Genomic DNA, 21,780 nt, shown 5'->3' with positions numbered 1-21,780 from the left:
ATTAGGTTCTGTAGAAGGACGTAGATCTGGGTATTTATTATGATGGAATATAGGCTGAACTGGATGGACAAATGGCTTTTTTCGGCCTTACTAACTATGTTACTATGTTACTATGATAAAATATCATGAAGCATTTACTTTATGCTGCAGTTACACGCTGTGCTCACTAGGTGTCAGGCTTGTATACAAGTTGACAGTTCAAGACCAACAGATACTGGGAAAGATGGTAACTGCTCCATAAGGTTAAAAAAAACATTAATGACAATTATAAAAATAATATTTATTTATATAGCGCTTTGCAAATAAGAATGAGTTAGCTGAGAATTGGTCAGTGAGCTCCCTCTGAAAGAGAGTATGTAACTCTCTTATCTGTCTTTCTCTGAGCGCCTCTCATTATGACCACACATCACACCAAAGCTGAATGAGGCGCGAAATAAAAAATCTGTAAAAATCTAACTATGCCAAATATTTAATTAAGCCAAATTCCCCAAATTATTTTTAAGCCCAAATGTATTAATTACGTAAATATTATTATTATTGTCACCATCAGCTTCCATAGCTCGGTACATAATATAACATAATGCATTGTTTTAGCCCCCGAGGGTCCGTGAGGGAGGCTCTTCACAGAGAACATGGGCCTGTACTGTGACAGTAGTACCATCCATCTGTGCACCGGACCGGCCGGCATTAGTGATCAGTGACGGAGCCCCGGCTGCTCCTGGTGCTGCGCACAATACACTGCTCTCATCTCCGCGCAGTGTGGGGGTCTCCAGCATCACACGGAAGAACAGTTGCCCCTTCTATAGTCTGGGAGCTTTCAGGGTGACGGTATCTTTAATGATCCAGACCAATTCTTGCTCGCTGGAACCCAGTTTTCTGCTCCGCAGCCGTCTGATCTTCTGGGTCCAGTGGAGTCTCCTCTGCCCTGAGATCACGTAGGAAAGATCCCGGAGAAAGTTCTGCCAGAGCCGACACTTCAGGGAACTGAAACGAAGAGTCAACATAAATCTATAGATCTATCATATTCATATAGATACAATATATACAAACACGGACCATCAAAAACATAATCCGCTGTTAGCCGAGCTCTGGAGCCAATCTGTCAAGATTCAGAACCAGCAAGATACTCTGCCCAAAAAATGGTGCCATACAGTGCAGACAAAGTGTCATAATACTGCCATAGAGCACATACATACACTGTGTATAGAATAGAGCCATACAGTGCAGACAAAGTGTCATAATACTGCTATAGAGCACATACATCCAGTGTGTATAGAATAGAGCCATACAGTGCAGACAAAGTGTCATAATACTGCTATAGAGCACATACATCCAGTGTATATAGAATAGTGCCATACAGTGCAGACAAAGTGTCATAATACTGCTATAGAGCACATACATCCAGTGTGTATAGAATAGAGCCATACAGTGCAGGCAAAGTGTCATAATACTGCTATAGAGCACATACATCCAGTGTGTATAGAATAGTGCCATACAGTGCAGACAAAGTGTCATAATACTGCCATAGAGCACATACATACACTGTGTATAGAATAGAGCCATACAGTGCAGGCAAAGTGTCATAATACTGCCATAGAGCACATACATCCAGTGTGTATAGAATAGAGCCATACAGTGCAGACAAAGTGTCATAATACTGCCATAGAGCACATACATACACTGTGTATAGAATAGAGCCATACAGTGCAGACAAAGTGTCATAATACTGCCATAGAGCACATACATCCAGTGTGTATAGAATAGTGCCATACAGTGCAGACAAAGTGTCATAATACTGCTATAGAGCACATACATCCAGTGTGTATAGAATAGAGCCATACAGTGCAGACAAAGTGTCATAATACTGCTATAGAGCACATACATCCAGTGTGTATAGAATAGAGCCATACAGTGCAGGCAAAGTGTCATAATACTGCTATAGAGCACATACATCCAGTGTGTATAGAATAGAGCCATACAGTACAGACAAAGTGTCATAATACTGCTATAGAGCACATACATCCAGTGTGTATAGAATAGTGCCATACAGTGCAGGCAAAGTGTCATAATACTGCTATAGAGCACATACATCCAGTGTGTATAGAATAGAGCCATACAGTGCAGGCAAAGTGTCATAATACTGCCATAGAGCACATACATCCAGTGTGTATAGAATAGAGCCATACAGTGCAGGCAAAGTGTCATAATACTGCTATAGAGCACAAACATCCACTGTGTATAGAATAGTGCCATACAGTGCAGACAAAGTGTCATAATACTGCTATAGAGCACATACATCCAGTGTGTATAGAATAGAGCCATACAGTGCAAACAAAGTGTCATAATACTGCTATAGAGCACATACATCCAGTGTGTATAGAATAGAGCCATACAGTGCGGACAAAGTGTCATAATACTGCCATAGAGCACATACATCCAGTGTGTATAGAATAGAGCCATACAGTGCAGACAAAGTGTCATAATACTGCTATAGAGCACATATATCCAGTGTGTATAGAATTGTGCCATACAGTGCAGACAAAGTGTCATAATACTGCTATAGAGCACATACATCCAGTGTGTATAGAATAGAGCCATACAGTGCAGACAAAGTGTCATAATACTGCTATAGAGCACATACATCCAGTGTGTATAGAATAGAGCCATACAGTGCAGACAAAATGTCATAATACTGCTATAGAGCACATACATCCAGTGTGTATAGAATAGAGCCATACAGTGCAGGCAAAGTGTCATAATACTGCCATAGAGCACATACATCCAGTGTGTATAGAATAGAGCCATACAGTGCAGGCAAAGTGTCATAATACTGCTATAGAGCACAAACATCCACTGTGTATAGAATAGTGCCATACAGTGCAGACAAAGTGTCATAATACTGCTATAGAGCACATACATCCAGTGTGTATAGAATAGTGCCATACAGTGCAAACAAAGTGTCATAATACTGCTATAGAGCACATACATCCAGTGTGTATAGAATAGAGCCATACAGTGCGGACAAAGTGTCATAATACTGCCATAGAGCACATACATCCAGTGTGTATAGAATAGAGCCATACAGTGCAGACAAAGTGTCATAATACTGCTATAGAGCACATATATCCAGTGTGTATAGAATTGTGCCATACAGTGCAGACAAAGTGTCATAATACTGCTATAGAGCACATACATCCAGTGTGTATAGAATAGAGCCATACAGTGCAGACAAAGTGTCATAATACTGCCATAGAGCACATACATCCAGTGTGTATAGAATAGAGCCATACAGTGCAGACAAAATGTCATAATACTGCTATAGAGCACATACATCCAGTGTGTATAGAATAGAGCCATACAGTGCAGACAAAGTGTCATAATACTGCTATAGAGCACATACATCCAGTGTGTATAGAATTGTGCCATACAGTGCAGACAAAGTGTCATAATACTGCCATAGAGCACATACATCCAGTGTGTATAGAATAGTGCCATACAGTGCAGACAAAGTGTCATAATACTGCTATAGAGCACATACACCCAGTGTGTATAGAAAAGAGCCATACAGTGCAGGCAAAGTGTCATAATACTGCCATAGAGCACATACATCCAGTGTGTATAGAATAGAGCCATACAGTGCAGACAAAATGTCATAATACTGCTATAGAGCACATACATCCAGTGTGTATAGAATATAGCCATACAGTGCAGACAAAATGTCATAATACTGCTATAGAGCACATACATCCAGTGTGTATAGAACAGAGCCATACAGTGCAGACAAAGTGTCATAATACTGCCATAGAGCACATACATCCAGTGTGTATAGAATAGAGCCATACAGTGCAGACAAAATGTCATAATACTGCTATAAAGCACATACATCCAGTGTGTATAGAATAGAGCCATACAGTGCAGACAAAATGTCATAATACTGCTATAGAGCACATACATCCAGTGTGTATAGAATAGAGCCATACAGTGCAGACAAAATGTCATAATACTGCTATAGAGCACATACATCCAGTGTGTATAGAACAGAGCCATACAGTGCAGACAAAGTGTCATAATACTGCCATAGAGCACATACATCCAGTGTGTATAGAATAGTGCCATACAGTGCAGACAAAATGTCATAATACTGCTATAGAGCACATACATCCAGTGTGTATAGAACAGAGCCATACAGTGCAGACAAAGTGTCATAATACTGCCATAGAGCACATACATCCAGTGTGTATAGAATAGAGCCATACAGTGCAGACAAAATGTCATAATACTGCTATAGAGCACATACATCCAGTGTGTATAGAACAGAGCCATACAGTGCAGACAAAGTGTCATAATACTGCCATAGAGCACATACACCCAGTGTGTATAGAATAGAGCCATACAGTGCAGACAAAATGTCATAATACTGCTATAGAGCAGATACATCCAGTGTGTATAGAATAGAGCCATACAGTGCAGACAAAGAGTCATAATACTGCTATAGAGCACATACATCCAGTGTGTATAGAATAGAGCCATACAGTGCAGACAAAATGTCATAATACTGCTATAGAGCACATACATCCAGTGTGTATAGAATAGAGCCATACAGTGCAGGCAAAGTGTCATAATACTGCTATAGAGCACATATATCCAGTGTGTATAGAATAGAGCCATACAGTGCAGACAAAATGTCATAATACTGCTATAGAGCACATACATCCAGTGTGTATAGAATAGAGCCATACAGTGCAGACAAAGTGTCATAATACTGCCATAGAGCACATACATCCAGTGTGTATAGAATAGTGCCATACAGTGCAGACAAAATGTCATAATACTGCTATAGAGCACATACATCCAGTGTGTATAGAATAGAGCCATACAGTGCAGACAAAGTGTCATAATACTGCTATAGAGCACATACATCCAATGTGTATAGAATAGAGCCATACAGTGCAGACAAAGTGTCATAATACTGCTATAGAGCACATACATCCAGTGTGTATAGAATAGAGCCATACAGTGCAGACAAAGTGTCATAATACTGCTATAGAGCACATACATCCAGTGTGTAGAATAGAGCCATAAAGTGCAGACAAAGTGTCATAATACTGCTATAGAGCACATACATCCAATGTGTATAGAATAGAGCCATACAGTGCAGACAAAGTGTCATAATACTGCTATAGAGCACATACATCCAGTGTGTATAGAATAGAGCCATACAGTGCAGACAAAGTGTCATAATACTGCTATAGAGCACATACATCCAGTGTGTATAGAAAAGAGCCATACAGTGCAGGCAAAGTGTCATAATACTGCCATAGAGCACATACATCCAGTGTGTATAGAATAGAGCCATACAGTGCAGACAAAGTGTCATAATACTGCCATAGAGCACATACATCCAGTGTGTATAGAAAAGAGCCATACAGTGCAGGCAAAGAGTCATAATACTGCCATAGAGCACATACATCCAGTGTGTATAGAATAGAGCCATACAGTGCAGACAAAATGTCATAATACTGCTATAGAGCACATACATCCAGTGTGTATAGAATAGAGCCATACAGTGCAGACAAAATGTCATAATACTGCTATAGAGCACATACATCCAGTGTGTATAGAATAGAGCCATACAGTGCAGACAAAATGTCATAATACTGCTATAGAGCACATACATCCAGTGTGTATAGAACAGAGCCATACAGTGCAGACAAAGTGTCATAATACTGCCATAGAGCACATACATCCAGTGTGTATAGAATAGTGCCATACAGTGCAGACAAAATGTCATAATACTGCTATAGAGCACATACATCCAGTGTGTATAGAACAGAGCCATACAGTGCAGACAAAGTGTCATAATACTGCTATAGAGCACATACACCCAGTGTGTATAGAATAGAGCCATACAGTGCAGACAAAATGTCATAATACTGCTATAGAGCACATACATCCAGTGTGTATAGAATAGAGCCATACAGTGCAGACAAAGAGTCATAATACTGCTATAGAGCACATACATCCAGTGTGTATAGAATAGAGCCATACAGTGCAGACAAAATGTCATAATACTGCTATAGAGCACATACATCCAGTGTGTATAGAATAGAGCCATACAGTGCAGGCAAAGTGTCATAATACTGCTATAGAGCACATATATCCAGTGTGTATAGAATAGAGCCATACAGTGCAGACAAAATGTCATAATACTGCTATAGAGCACATACATCCAGTGTGTATAGAATAGAGCCATACAGTGCAGACAAAGTGTCATAATACTGCCATAGAGCACATACATCCAGTGTGCATAGAATAGAGCCATACAGTGCAGGCAAAGTGTCATAATACTGCCATAGAGCACATACATCCAGTGTGTATAGAATAGTGCCATACAGTGCAGACAAAATGTCATAATACTGCTATAGAGCACATACATCCAGTGTGTATAGAATAGAGCCATACAGTGCAGATAAAGTGTCATAATACTGCTATAGAGCACATACATCCAATGTGTATAGAATAGAGCCATACAGTGCAGACAAAGTGTCATAATACTGCTATAGAGCACATACATCCAGTGTGTATAGAATAGAGCCATACAGTGCAGACAAAGTGTCATAATACTGCTATAGAGCACATACATCCAGTGTGTAGAATAGAGCCATAAAGTGCAGACAAAGTGTCATAATACTGCTATAGAGCACATACATCCAATGTGTATAGAATAGAGCCATACAGTGCAGACAAAGTGTCATAATACTGCTATAGAGCACATACATCCAGTGTGTATAGAATAGAGCCATACAGTGCAGACAAAGTGTCATAATACTGCTATAGAGCACATACATCCAATGTGTATAGAATAGAGCCATACAGTGCAGACAAAGTGTCATAATACTGCTATAGAGCACATACATCCAGTGTGTATAGAAAAGAGCCATACAGTGCAGGCAAAGTGTCATAATACTGCCATAGAGCACATACATCCAGTGTGTATAGAATAGAGCCATACAGTGCAGACAAAATGTCATAATACTGCTATAGAGCACATACATCCAGTGTGTATAGAATAGAGCCATACAGTGCAGACAAAGTGTCATAATACTGCCATAGAGCACATACATCCAGTGTGTATAGAATAGAGCCATACAGTGCAGACAAAGTGTCATAATACTGCTATAGAGCACATATATCCAGTGTGTATAGAATTGTGCCATACAGTGCAGACAAAGTGTCATAATACTGCTATAGAGCACATACATCCAGTGTGTATAGAATAGAGCCATACAGTGCAGACAAAGTGTCATAATACTGCCATAGAGCACATACATCCAGTGTGTATAGAATAGAGCCATACAGTGCAGACAAAATGTCATAATACTGCTATAGAGCACATACATCCAGTGTGTATAGAATAGAGCCATACAGTGCAGACAAAGTGTCATAATACTGCTATAGAGCACATACATCCAGTGTGTATAGAATTGTGCCATACAGTGCAGACAAAGTGTCATAATACTGCCATAGAGCACATACATCCAGTGTGTATAGAATAGTGCCATACAGTGCAGACAAAGTGTCATAATACTGCTATAGAGCACATACACCCAGTGTGTATAGAAAAGAGCCATACAGTGCAGGCAAAGTGTCATAATACTGCCATAGAGCACATACATCCAGTGTGTATAGAATAGAGCCATACAGTGCAGACAAAATGTCATAATACTGCTATAGAGCACATACATCCAGTGTGTATAGAATATAGCCATACAGTGCAGACAAAATGTCATAATACTGCTATAGAGCACATACATCCAGTGTGTATAGAACAGAGCCATACAGTGCAGACAAAGTGTCATAATACTGCCATAGAGCACATACATCCAGTGTGTATAGAATAGAGCCATACAGTGCAGACAAAATGTCATAATACTGCTATAAAGCACATACATCCAGTGTGTATAGAATAGAGCCATACAGTGCAGACAAAATGTCATAATACTGCTATAGAGCACATACATCCAGTGTGTATAGAATAGAGCCATACAGTGCAGACAAAATGTCATAATACTGCTATAGAGCACATACATCCAGTGTGTATAGAACAGAGCCATACAGTGCAGACAAAGTGTCATAATACTGCCATAGAGCACATACATCCAGTGTGTATAGAATAGTGCCATACAGTGCAGACAAAATGTCATAATACTGCTATAGAGCACATACATCCAGTGTGTATAGAACAGAGCCATACAGTGCAGACAAAGTGTCATAATACTGCCATAGAGCACATACATCCAGTGTGTATAGAATAGAGCCATACAGTGCAGACAAAATGTCATAATACTGCTATAGAGCACATACATCCAGTGTGTATAGAACAGAGCCATACAGTGCAGACAAAGTGTCATAATACTGCCATAGAGCACATACACCCAGTGTGTATAGAATAGAGCCATACAGTGCAGACAAAATGTCATAATACTGCTATAGAGCAGATACATCCAGTGTGTATAGAATAGAGCCATACAGTGCAGACAAAGAGTCATAATACTGCTATAGAGCACATACATCCAGTGTGTATAGAATAGAGCCATACAGTGCAGACAAAATGTCATAATACTGCTATAGAGCACATACATCCAGTGTGTATAGAATAGAGCCATACAGTGCAGGCAAAGTGTCATAATACTGCTATAGAGCACATATATCCAGTGTGTATAGAATAGAGCCATACAGTGCAGACAAAATGTCATAATACTGCTATAGAGCACATACATCCAGTGTGTATAGAATAGAGCCATACAGTGCAGACAAAGTGTCATAATACTGCCATAGAGCACATACATCCAGTGTGTATAGAATAGTGCCATACAGTGCAGACAAAATGTCATAATACTGCTATAGAGCACATACATCCAGTGTGTATAGAATAGAGCCATACAGTGCAGACAAAGTGTCATAATACTGCTATAGAGCACATACATCCAATGTGTATAGAATAGAGCCATACAGTGCAGACAAAGTGTCATAATACTGCTATAGAGCACATACATCCAGTGTGTATAGAATAGAGCCATACAGTGCAGACAAAGTGTCATAATACTGCTATAGAGCACATACATCCAGTGTGTAGAATAGAGCCATAAAGTGCAGACAAAGTGTCATAATACTGCTATAGAGCACATACATCCAATGTGTATAGAATAGAGCCATACAGTGCAGACAAAGTGTCATAATACTGCTATAGAGCACATACATCCAGTGTGTATAGAATAGAGCCATACAGTGCAGACAAAGTGTCATAATACTGCTATAGAGCACATACATCCAATGTGTATAGAATAGAGCCATACAGTGCAGACAAAGTGTCATAATACTGCTATAGAGCACATACATCCAGTGTGTATAGAAAAGAGCCATACAGTGCAGGCAAAGTGTCATAATACTGCCATAGAGCACATACATCCAGTGTGTATAGAATAGAGCCATACAGTGCAGACAAAGTGTCATAATACTGCCATAGAGCACATACATCCAGTGTGTATAGAAAAGAGCCATACAGTGCAGGCAAAGAGTCATAATACTGCCATAGAGCACATACATCCAGTGTGTATAGAATAGAGCCATACAGTGCAGACAAAATGTCATAATACTGCTATAGAGCACATACATCCAGTGTGTATAGAATAGAGCCATACAGTGCAGACAAAATGTCATAATACTGCTATAGAGCACATACATCCAGTGTGTATAGAATAGAGCCATACAGTGCAGACAAAATGTCATAATACTGCTATAGAGCACATACATCCAGTGTGTATAGAACAGAGCCATACAGTGCAGACAAAGTGTCATAATACTGCCATAGAGCACATACATCCAGTGTGTATAGAATAGTGCCATACAGTGCAGACAAAATGTCATAATACTGCTATAGAGCACATACATCCAGTGTGTATAGAACAGAGCCATACAGTGCAGACAAAGTGTCATAATACTGCTATAGAGCACATACACCCAGTGTGTATAGAATAGAGCCATACAGTGCAGACAAAATGTCATAATACTGCTATAGAGCACATACATCCAGTGTGTATAGAATAGAGCCATACAGTGCAGACAAAGAGTCATAATACTGCTATAGAGCACATACATCCAGTGTGTATAGAATAGAGCCATACAGTGCAGACAAAATGTCATAATACTGCTATAGAGCACATACATCCAGTGTGTATAGAATAGAGCCATACAGTGCAGGCAAAGTGTCATAATACTGCTATAGAGCACATATATCCAGTGTGTATAGAATAGAGCCATACAGTGCAGACAAAATGTCATAATACTGCTATAGAGCACATACATCCAGTGTGTATAGAATAGAGCCATACAGTGCAGACAAAGTGTCATAATACTGCCATAGAGCACATACATCCAGTGTGCATAGAATAGAGCCATACAGTGCAGGCAAAGTGTCATAATACTGCCATAGAGCACATACATCCAGTGTGTATAGAATAGTGCCATACAGTGCAGACAAAATGTCATAATACTGCTATAGAGCACATACATCCAGTGTGTATAGAATAGAGCCATACAGTGCAGATAAAGTGTCATAATACTGCTATAGAGCACATACATCCAATGTGTATAGAATAGAGCCATACAGTGCAGACAAAGTGTCATAATACTGCTATAGAGCACATACATCCAGTGTGTATAGAATAGAGCCATACAGTGCAGACAAAGTGTCATAATACTGCTATAGAGCACATACATCCAGTGTGTAGAATAGAGCCATAAAGTGCAGACAAAGTGTCATAATACTGCTATAGAGCACATACATCCAATGTGTATAGAATAGAGCCATACAGTGCAGACAAAGTGTCATAATACTGCTATAGAGCACATACATCCAGTGTGTATAGAATAGAGCCATACAGTGCAGACAAAGTGTCATAATACTGCTATAGAGCACATACATCCAATGTGTATAGAATAGAGCCATACAGTGCAGACAAAGTGTCATAATACTGCTATAGAGCACATATATCCAGTGTGTATAGAAAAGAGCCATACAGTGCAGGCAAAGTGTCATAATACTGCCATAGAGCACATACATCCAGTGTGTATAGAATAGAGCCATACAGTGCAGACAAAATGTCATAATACTGCTATAGAGCACATACATCCAGTGTGTATAGAATAGAGCCATACAGTGCAGACAAAGTGTCATAATACTGCCATAGAGCACATACATCCAGTGTGTATAGAATAGAGCCATACAGTGCAGACAAAATGTCATAATACTGCTATAGAGCACATACATCCAGTGTGTATAGAATAGAGCCATACAGTGCAGACAAAATGTCATAATACTGCTATAGAGCACATACATCCAGTGTGTATAGAACAGAGCCATACAGTGCAGACAAAGTGTCATAATACTGCTATAGAGCACATACACCCAGTGTGTATAGAATAGAGCCATACAGTGCAGACAAAATGTCATAATACTGCTATAGAGCAGATACATCCAGTGTGTATAGCATAGAGCCATACAGTGCAGACAAAGAGTCATAATACTGCTATAGAGCACATACATCCAGTGTGTATAGAATAGAGCCATACAGTGCAGACAAAGTGTCATAATACTGCCATAGAGCACATACATCCAGTGTGTATAGAATAGTGCCATACAGTGCAGACAAAGTGTCATAATACTGCTATAGAGCACATACATCCAGTGTGTATAGAACAGAGCCATACAGTGCAGACAAAGTGTCATAATACTGCTATAGAGCACATACACCCAGTGTGTATAGAATAGAGCCATACAGTGCAGACAAAATGTCATAATACTGCTATAGAGCAGATACATCCAGTGTGTATAGAATAGAGCCATACAGTGCAGACAAAGAGTCATAATACTGCTATAGAGCACATACATCCAGTGTGTATAGAATAGAGCCATACAGTGCAGACAAAATGTCATAATACTGCTATAGAGCACATACATCCAGTGTGTATAGAATAGAGCCATACAGTGCAGGCAAAGTGTCATAATACTGCTATAGAGCACATATATCCAGTGTGTATAGAATAGAGCCATACAGTGCAGACAAAATGTCATAATACTGCTATAGAGCACATACATCCAGTGTGTATAGAATAGAGCCATACAGTGCAGACAAAGTGTCATAATACTGCCATAGAGCACATACATCCAGTGTGTATAGAATAGTGCCATACAGTGCAGACAAAGTGTCATAATACTGTTATAGAGCACATACATCCAGTGTGTATAGAATAGAGCCATACAGTGCAGACAAAGTGTCATATTACTGCCATAGAGCACATACATCCAGTGTGTATAGAATAGAGCCATACAGTGCAGACAAAGTATCATAATACTGCTATAGAGCACATACATCCAGTGTGCATAGAATAGAGCCATAAAGTGCAGACAAAGTATCATAATACTGTTATAGAGCACATACATACACTGTGTATAGAATAGAGCTATACAGTGCAGACAAAGTGTCATAATACTGCTATAGAGCACATACATCCAGTGTGTATAGAACAGAGCCATACAGTGCAGACAAAGGGTCATAATACTGCCATAGAGCACATACATCCAGTGTGTATAGAATAGAGCCATACAGTGCAGGCAAAGTGTCATAATACTGCTATAGAGCACATACATCCAGTGTGTATAGAATAGAGCCATACAGTGCAGGCAAAGTGTCATAATACTGCTATAGAGCACATACATCCAGTGTGTATAGAACAGAGCCATACAGTGCAGACAAAGGGTCATAATACTGCCATAGAGCACATACATCCAGTGTGCATAGAATAGAGCCATACAGTGCAGACAAAGTGTCATAATACTGCTATAGAGCACATACATCCAGTGTGTATAGAATAGAGCCATACAGTGCAGACAAAGTATCATAATACTGCTATAGAGCACATACATCCAATGTGTATAGAATAGAGCCATACAGTGCAGACAAAGTGTCATAATACTGCTATAGAGCACATACATCCAGTGTGTATAGAAGAGAGCCATACAGTGCAGACAAAGTGTCATAATACTGCCATAGAGCACATACATCCAGTGTGCATAGAATAGAGCCATAAAGTGCAGACAAAGTATCATAATACTGCTATAGAGCACATACATCCAGTGTGTATAGAACAGAGCCATACAGTGCAGACAAAGTGTCATAATACTGCTATAGAGCACATACATCCAGTGTGTATAGAATAGAGCCATACATTGCGGACAAAGTATCATAATACTGCTATAGAGCACATACATACACTGTGTATAGAATAGAGCCATACAGTGCAGACAAAGTGTCATAATACTGCTATAGAGCACATACATCCAGTGTGTATAGAATAGAGCCATACAGTGCAGACAAAGTGTCATAATACTGCTATAGAGCACATATATCCAGTGTGTATAGAATAGAGCCATACAGTGCAGACAAAGTGTCATAATACTGCCATAGAGCACATACATCCAGTGTGTATAGAATAGAGCCATACAGTGCAGACAAAGTGTCATAATACTGCTATAGAGCACATACATCCAGTGTGTATAGAATAGAGCCATACAGTGCAGACAAAGTATCATAATACTGCTATAGAGCACATACATACACTGTGTATAGAATAGAGCCATACAGTGCAGACAAAGTGTCATAATACTGCTATAGAGCACATACATCCAGTGTGTATAGAATAGAGCCATACAGTGCAGACAAAGTATCATAATACTGCTATAGAGCACATACATACACTGTGTATAGAATAGAGCCATACAGTGCAGACAAAGTGTCATAATACTGCCATAGAGCACATACATCCAGTGTGTATAGAATAGAGCCATACAGTGCAGACAAAGTGTCATAATACTGCTATAGAGCACATACATCCAGTGTGTATAGAATAGAGCCATACAGTGCAGACAAAGTGTCATAATACTGCTATAGAGCACATACATCCAGTGTGTATAGAATAGAGCCATACAGTCCAGGCAAAGTGTCATAATACTGCTATAGAGCACATACATCCAGTGTGTATAGAACAGAGCCATACAGTGCAGACAAAGGGTCATAATACTGCCATAGAGCACATATATCCAGTGTGCATAGAATAGAGCCATAAAGTGCAGACAAAGTATCATAATACTGCCATAGAGCACATACATACACTGTGTATAGAATAGAGCCATACAGTGCAGACAAAGTGTCATAATACTGCCATAGAGCACATACATCCAGTGTGTATAGAATAGAGCCATACAGTGCAGACAAAGTGTCATAATACTGCTATAGAGCACATATATCCAGTGTGTATTGAATAGAGCCATACAGTGCAGACAAAATGTCATAATACTGCTATAGAGCACATACACCCAGTGTGTATAGAACAGAGCCATACAGTGCAGACAAAGTGTCATAATACTGCCATAGAGCACATACATCCAGTGTGTATAGAATAGAGCCATACAGTGCAGACAAAGTGTCATATTACTGCCATAGAGCACATACATCCAGTGTGTATAGAATAGTGCCATACAGTGCAGACAAAGTGTCATAATACTGCTATAGAGCACATACATCCAGTGTGTATAGAATAGAGCCATACAGTGCAGACAAAGTATCATAATACTGCTATAGAGCACATACATCCAGTGTGTATAGAATAGAGCCATACAGTGCAGACAAAGTGTCATAATACTGCTATAGAGCACATACATACACTGTGTATAGAATAGAGCCATACAGTGCAGACAAAGTGTCATAATACTGCTATAGAGCACATACATCCAGTGTGTATAGAATAGTGCCATACAGTGCAGACAAAGTGTCATAGTACTGCTATAGAGCACATACATCCAGTGTGTATAGAATAGAGCCATACAGTGCAGACAAAGTGTCATAATACTGCCATATAGCACATGCATCCAGTGTGTATAGAATAGTGCCATACAGTGCAGACAAAGTGTCATAATAGTGCTATAGAGCACATACATCCAGTGTGTATAGAATAGAGCCATACAGTGCAGACAAAGTGTCATAATACTGCTATAGAGCACATACATCCAGTGTGTATAGAATAGAGCCATACAGTGCAGACAAAGTATCATAATACTGCTATAGAGCACATACATCCAGTGTGTATAGAATAGAGCCATACAGTGCAGACAAAGTGTCATAATACTGCTATAGAGCACATACATACACTGTGTATAGAATAGAGCCATACAGTGCAGACAAAGTGTCATAATACTGCTATAGAGCACATACATCCAGTGTGTATAGAATAGTGCCATACAGTGCAGACAAAGTGTCATAGTACTGCTATAGAGCACATACATCCAGTGTGTATAGAATAGAGCCATACAGTGCAGACAAAGTGTCATAATACTGCCATATAGCACATGCATCCAGTGTGTATAGAATAGTGCCATACAGTGCAGACAAAGTGTCATAATAGTGCTATAGAGCACATACATCCAGTGTGTATAGAATAGAGCCATACAGTGCAGACAAAGTGTCATAATACTGCTATAGAGCACATACATCCAGTGTGTATAGAATAGAGCCATACAGTGCAGACAAAGTATCATAATACTGCTATAGAGCACATACATCCAGTGTGTATAGAATAGAGCCATACAGTGCAGACAAAGTGTCATAATACTGCTATAGAGCACATACATACACTGTGTATAGAATAGAGCCATACAGTGCAGACAAAGTGTCATAATACTGCTATAGAGCACATACATCCAGTGTGTATAGAATAGTGCCATACAGTGCAGACAAAGTGTCATAGTACTGCTATAGAGCACATACATCCAGTGTGTATAGAATAGAGCCATACAGTGCAGACAAAGTGTCATAATACTGCCATATAGCACATGCATCCAGTGTGTATAGAATAGTGCCATACAGTGCAGACAAAGTGTCATAATACTGCTATAGAGCACATACATCCAGTGTGTATAGAATAGTGCCATACAGTGCAGACAAAGTGTCATAATACTGCTATAGAGCACATACATCCAGTGTGTATAGAATAGAGCCATACAGTGCAGACAAGGTGTCATAATACTGCTATAGAGCACATACATCCAGTGTGTATAGAATAGTGCCATACAGTGCAGACAAAGAGTCATAATACTGCCATAGAGCACATACATCCAGTGTGTATAGAATAGTGCCATACAGTGCAGACAAAGTGTCATAATACTGCTATAGAGCACATACATCCAGTGTGTATAGAATAGAGCCATACAGTGCAGACAAGGTGTCATAATACTGCTATAGAGCACATACATCCAATGTGTATAGAATAGTGCCATACAGTGCAGACAAAGTGTCATAATACTGCTATAGAGCACATACATCCAGTGTGTATAGAATAGAGCCATACAGTGCAGACAAGGTGTCATAATACTGCTATAGAGCACATACATCCAGTGTGTATAGAATAGTGCCATACAGTGCAGACAAAGAGTCATAATACTGCCATAGAGCACATACATCCAGTGTGTATAGAATAGTGCCATACAGTGCAGACAAAGTGTCATAATACTGCTATAGAGCACATACATCCAGTGTGTATAGAATAGTGCCATACAGTGCAGACAAAGTGTCATAATACTGCTATAGAGCACATACATCCAGTGTGTATAGAATAGTGCCATACAGTGCAGACAAAGTGTCATAGTACTGCTATAGAGCACATACATCCAGTGTGTATAGAATAGAGCCATACAGTGCAGACAAAGTGTCATAATACTGCCATATAGCACATGCATCCAGTGTGTATAGAATAGTGCCATACAGTGCAGACAAAGTGTCATAATACTGCTATAGAGCACATACATCCAGTGTGTATAGAATAGTGCCATACAGTGCAGACAAAGTGTCATAATACTGCTATAGAGCACATACATCCAGTGTGTATAGAATAGAGCCATACAGTGCAGACAAGGTGTCATAATACTGCTATAGAGCACATACATCCAGTGTGTATAGAATAGTGCCATACAGTGCAGACAAAGTGTCATAATACTGCCATAGAGCACATACATCCAGTGTGTATAGAATAGTGCCATACAGTGCAGACAAAGTGTCATAATACTGCTATAGAGCACATACATCCAGTGTGTATAGAATAGTGCCATACAGTGCAGACAAAGTGTCATAATACAGCTATAGAGCACATACATCCAGTGTGTATAGAATAGTGCCATACAGTGCAGACAAAGTGTCATAATACTGCTATAGAGCACATACATCCAGTGTGTATAGAACAGAGCCATACAGTGCAGACAAAGTGTCATAATACTGCTATAGAGCACATACACCCAGTGTGTATAGAATAGAGCCATACAGTGCAGACAAAATGTCATAATACTGCTATAGAGCAGATACATCCAGTGTGTATAGAATAGAGCCATACAGTGCAGACAAAGAGTCATAATACTGCTATAGAGCACATACATCCAGTGTGTATAGAATAGAGCCATACAGTGCAGACAAAATGTCATAATACTGCTATAGAGCACATACATCCAGTGTGTATAGAATAGAGCCATACAGTGCAGGCAAAGTGTCATAATACTGCTATAGAGCACATATATCCAGTGTGTATAGAATAGAGCCATACAGTGCAGACAAAATGTCATAATACTGCTATAGAGCACATACATCCAGTGTGTATAGAATAGAGCCATACAGTGCAGACAAAGTATCATAATACTGCTATAGAGCACATGCATCCAGTGTGTATAGAATAGAGCCATACAGTGCAGACAAAGTATCATAATACTGCTATAGAGCACATACATCCAGTGTGTATAGAATAGAGCCATACAGTGCAGACAAAGTGTCATAATACTGCTATAGAGCACATACATCCAGTGTGTATAGAATAGTGCCATACAGTGCAGACAAAGTGTCATAGTACTGCTATAGAGCACATACATCCAGTGTGTATAGAATAGAGCCATACAGTGCAGACAAAGTGTCATAATACTGCCATATAGCACATGCATCCAGTGTGTATAGAATAGTGCCATACAGTGCAGACAAAGTGTCATAATACTGCTATAGAGCACATACATCCAGTGTGTATAGAATAGTGCCATACAGTGCAGACAAAGTGTCATAATACTGCTATAGAGCACATACATCCAGTGTGTATAGAATAGAGCCATACAGTGCAGACAAGGTGTCATAATACTGCTATAGAGCACATACATCCAGTGTGTATAGAATAGTGCCATACAGTGCAGACAAAGAGTCATAATACTGCCATAGAGCACATACATCCAGTGTGTATAGAATAGTGCCATACAGTGCAGACAAAGTGTCATAATACTGCTATAGAGCACATACATCCAGTGTGTATAGAATAGAGCCATACAGTGCAGACAAGGTGTCATAATACTGCTATAGAGCACATACATCCAATGTGTATAGAATAGTGCCATACAGTGCAGACAAAGTGTCATAATACTGCTATAGAGCACATACATCCAGTGTGTATAGAATAGAGCCATACAGTGCAGACAAGGTGTCATAATACTGCTATAGAGCACATACATCCAGTGTGTATAGAATAGTGCCATACAGTGCAGACAAAGAGTCATAATACTGCCATAGAGCACATACATCCAGTGTGTATAGAATAGTGCCATACAGTGCAGACAAAGTGTCATAATACTGCTATAGAGCACATACATCCAGTGTGTATAGAATAGTGCCATACAGTGCAGACAAAGTGTCATAATACTGCTATAGAGCACATACATCCAGTGTGTATAGAATAGTGCCATACAGTGCAGACAAAGTGTCATAGTACTGCTATAGAGCACATACATCCAGTGTGTATAGAATAGAGCCATACAGTGCAGACAAAGTGTCATAATACTGCCATATAGCACATGCATCCAGTGTGTATAGAATAGTGCCATACAGTGCAGACAAAGTGTCATAATACTGCTATAGAGCACATACATCCAGTGTGTATAGAATAGTGCCATACAGTGCAGACAAAGTGTCATAATACTGCTATAGAGCACATACATCCAGTGTGTATAGAATAGAGCCATACAGTGCAGACAAGGTGTCATAATACTGCTATAGAGCACATACATCCAGTGTGTATAGAATAGTGCCATACAGTGCAGACAAAGTGTCATAATACTGCCATAGAGCACATACATCCAGTGTGTATAGAATAGTGCCATACAGTGCAGACAAAGTGTCATAATACTGCTATAGAGCACATACATCCAGTGTGTATAGAATAGTGCCATACAGTGCAGACAAAGTGTCATAATACAGCTATAGAGCACATACATCCAGTGTGTATAGAATAGTGCCATACAGTGCAGACAAAGTGTCATAATACTGCCATAGAGCACATACATCCAGTGTGTATAGAATAGTGCCATACAGTGCAGACAAAGTGTCATAATACTGCTATAGAGCACATACATCCAGTGTGTATAGAATAGTGCCATACAGTGCAGACAAAGTGTCATAATACTGCCATAGAGCACATACATACAGTGTGTATAGAATAGTGCCATACAGTGCAGACAAAGTGTCATAATACTGCTATAGAGCACATACATCCAGTGTGTATAGAACAGAGCCATACAGTGCAGACAAAGTGTCATAATACTGCTATAGAGCACATACATCCAGTGTGTATAGAATAGAGCCATACAGTGCGGACAAAGTATCATAATACTGCTATAGAGCACATACATACACTGTGTATAGAATAGAGCCATACAGTGCAGACAAAGTGTCATAATACTGCTATAGAGCACATACATCCAGTGTGTATAGAATAGAGCCATACAGTGCAGACAAAGTGTCATAATACTGCTATAGAGCACATATATCCAGTGTGTATAGAATAGAGCCATACAGTGCAGACAAAGTGTCATAATACTGCCATAGAGCACATACATCCAGTGTGTATAGAATAGAGCCATACAGTGCAGACAAAGTGTCATAATACTGCTATAGAGCACATACATCCAGTGTGTATAGAATAGAGCCATACAGTGCAGACAAAGTATCATAATACTGCTATAGAGCACATACATACACTGTGTATAGAATAGAGCCATACAGTGCAGACAAAGTGTCATAATACTGCTATAGAGCACATACATCCAGTGTGTATAGAATAGAGCCATACAGTGCAGACAAAGTATCATAATACTGCTATAGAGCACATACATACACTGTGTATAGAATAGAGCCATACAGTGCAGACAAAGTGTCATAATACTGCCATAGAGCACATACATCCAGTGTGTATAGAATAGAGCCATACAGTGCAGACAAAGTGTCATAATACTGCTATAGAGCACATACATCCAGTGTGTATAGAATAGAGCCATACAGTGCAGACAAAGTGTCATAATACTGCTATAGAGCACATACATCCAGTGTGTATAGAATAGAGCCATACAGTCCAGGCAAAGTGTCATAATACTGCTATAGAGCACATACATCCAGTGTGTATAGAACAGAGCCATACAGTGCAGACAAAGGGTCATAATACTGCCATAGAGCACATATATCCAGTGTGCATAGAATAGAGCCATAAAGTGCAGACAAAGTATCATAATACTGCCATAGAGCACATACATACACTGTGTATAGAATAGAGCCATACAGTGCAGACAAAGTGTCATAATACTGCTATAGAGCACATATATCCAGTGTGTATTGAATAGAGCCATACAGTGCAGACAAAATGTCATAATACTGCTATAGAGCACATACACCCAGTGTGTATAGAACAGAGCCATACAGTGCAGACAAAGTGTCATAATACTGCCATAGAGCACATACATCCAGTGTGTATAGAATAGAGCCATACAGTGCAGACAAAGTGTCATATTACTGCCATAGAGCACATACATCCAGTGTGTATAGAATAGTGCCATACAGTGCAGACAAAGTGTCATAATACTGCTATAGAGCACATACATCCAGTGTGTATAGAATAGAGCCATACAGTGCAGACAAAGTATCATAATACTGCTATAGAGCACATACATCCAGTGTGTATAGAATAGAGCCATACAGTGCAGACAAAGTGTCATAATACTGCTATAGAGCACATACATACACTGTGTATAGAATAGAGCCATACAGTGCAGACAAAGTGTCATAATACTGCTATAGAGCACATACATCCAGTGTGTATAGAATAGTGCCATACAGTGCAGACAAAGTGTCATAGTACTGCTATAGAGCACATACATCCAGTGTGTATAGAATAGAGCCATACAGTGCAGACAAAGTGTCATAATACTGCCATATAGCACATGCATCCAGTGTGTATAGAATAGTGCCATACAGTGCAGACAAAGTGTCATAATAGTGCTATAGAGCACATACATCCAGTGTGTATAGAATAGAGCCATACAGTGCAGACAAAGTGTCATAATACTGCTATAGAGCACATACATCCAGTGTGTATAGAATAGAGCCATACAGTGCAGACAAAGTATCATAATACTGCTATAGAGCACATACATCCAGTGTGTATAGAATAGAGCCATACAGTGCAGACAAAGTGTCATAATACTGCTATAGAGCACATACATACACTGTGTATAGAATAGAGCCATACAGTGCAGACAAAGTGTCATAATACTGCTATAGAGCACATACATCCAGTGTGTATAGAATAGTGCCATACAGTGCA

The 21,780-nt window shown here is 39.4% G+C and overlaps 1 protein-coding gene across 11 annotated transcripts in view; it reads right to left on the bottom strand.

Moving 5' to 3' along the window:
* Window positions 1–259: 259 nt before the first annotated feature.
* The window catches only part of LOC138671408 (ecto-ADP-ribosyltransferase 5-like), a 39,191-nt gene continuing 17,670 nt past the window's right edge, over window positions 260–21,780 (bottom strand). For all 11 annotated transcript variants that reach the window (XM_069759561.1, XM_069759555.1, XM_069759553.1 and 8 more), the window contains one exon: window positions 260–984. In XM_069759561.1, coding sequence (XP_069615662.1) covers window positions 977–984 — 8 coding nt within the window. In that variant the 3' untranslated portion in view covers window positions 260–976. The remainder of the gene's footprint in view (window positions 985–21,780) is intronic.

This window comes from Ranitomeya imitator, chromosome 3, assembly GCF_032444005.1.
Source record: "Ranitomeya imitator isolate aRanImi1 chromosome 3, aRanImi1.pri, whole genome shotgun sequence".
Taxonomy (NCBI): Eukaryota; Metazoa; Chordata; class Amphibia; order Anura; family Dendrobatidae; genus Ranitomeya; species Ranitomeya imitator.
The sequence above is the reverse complement of the archived record's forward strand: the minus strand, read 5'-3'. Positions and strand labels throughout refer to the sequence as shown.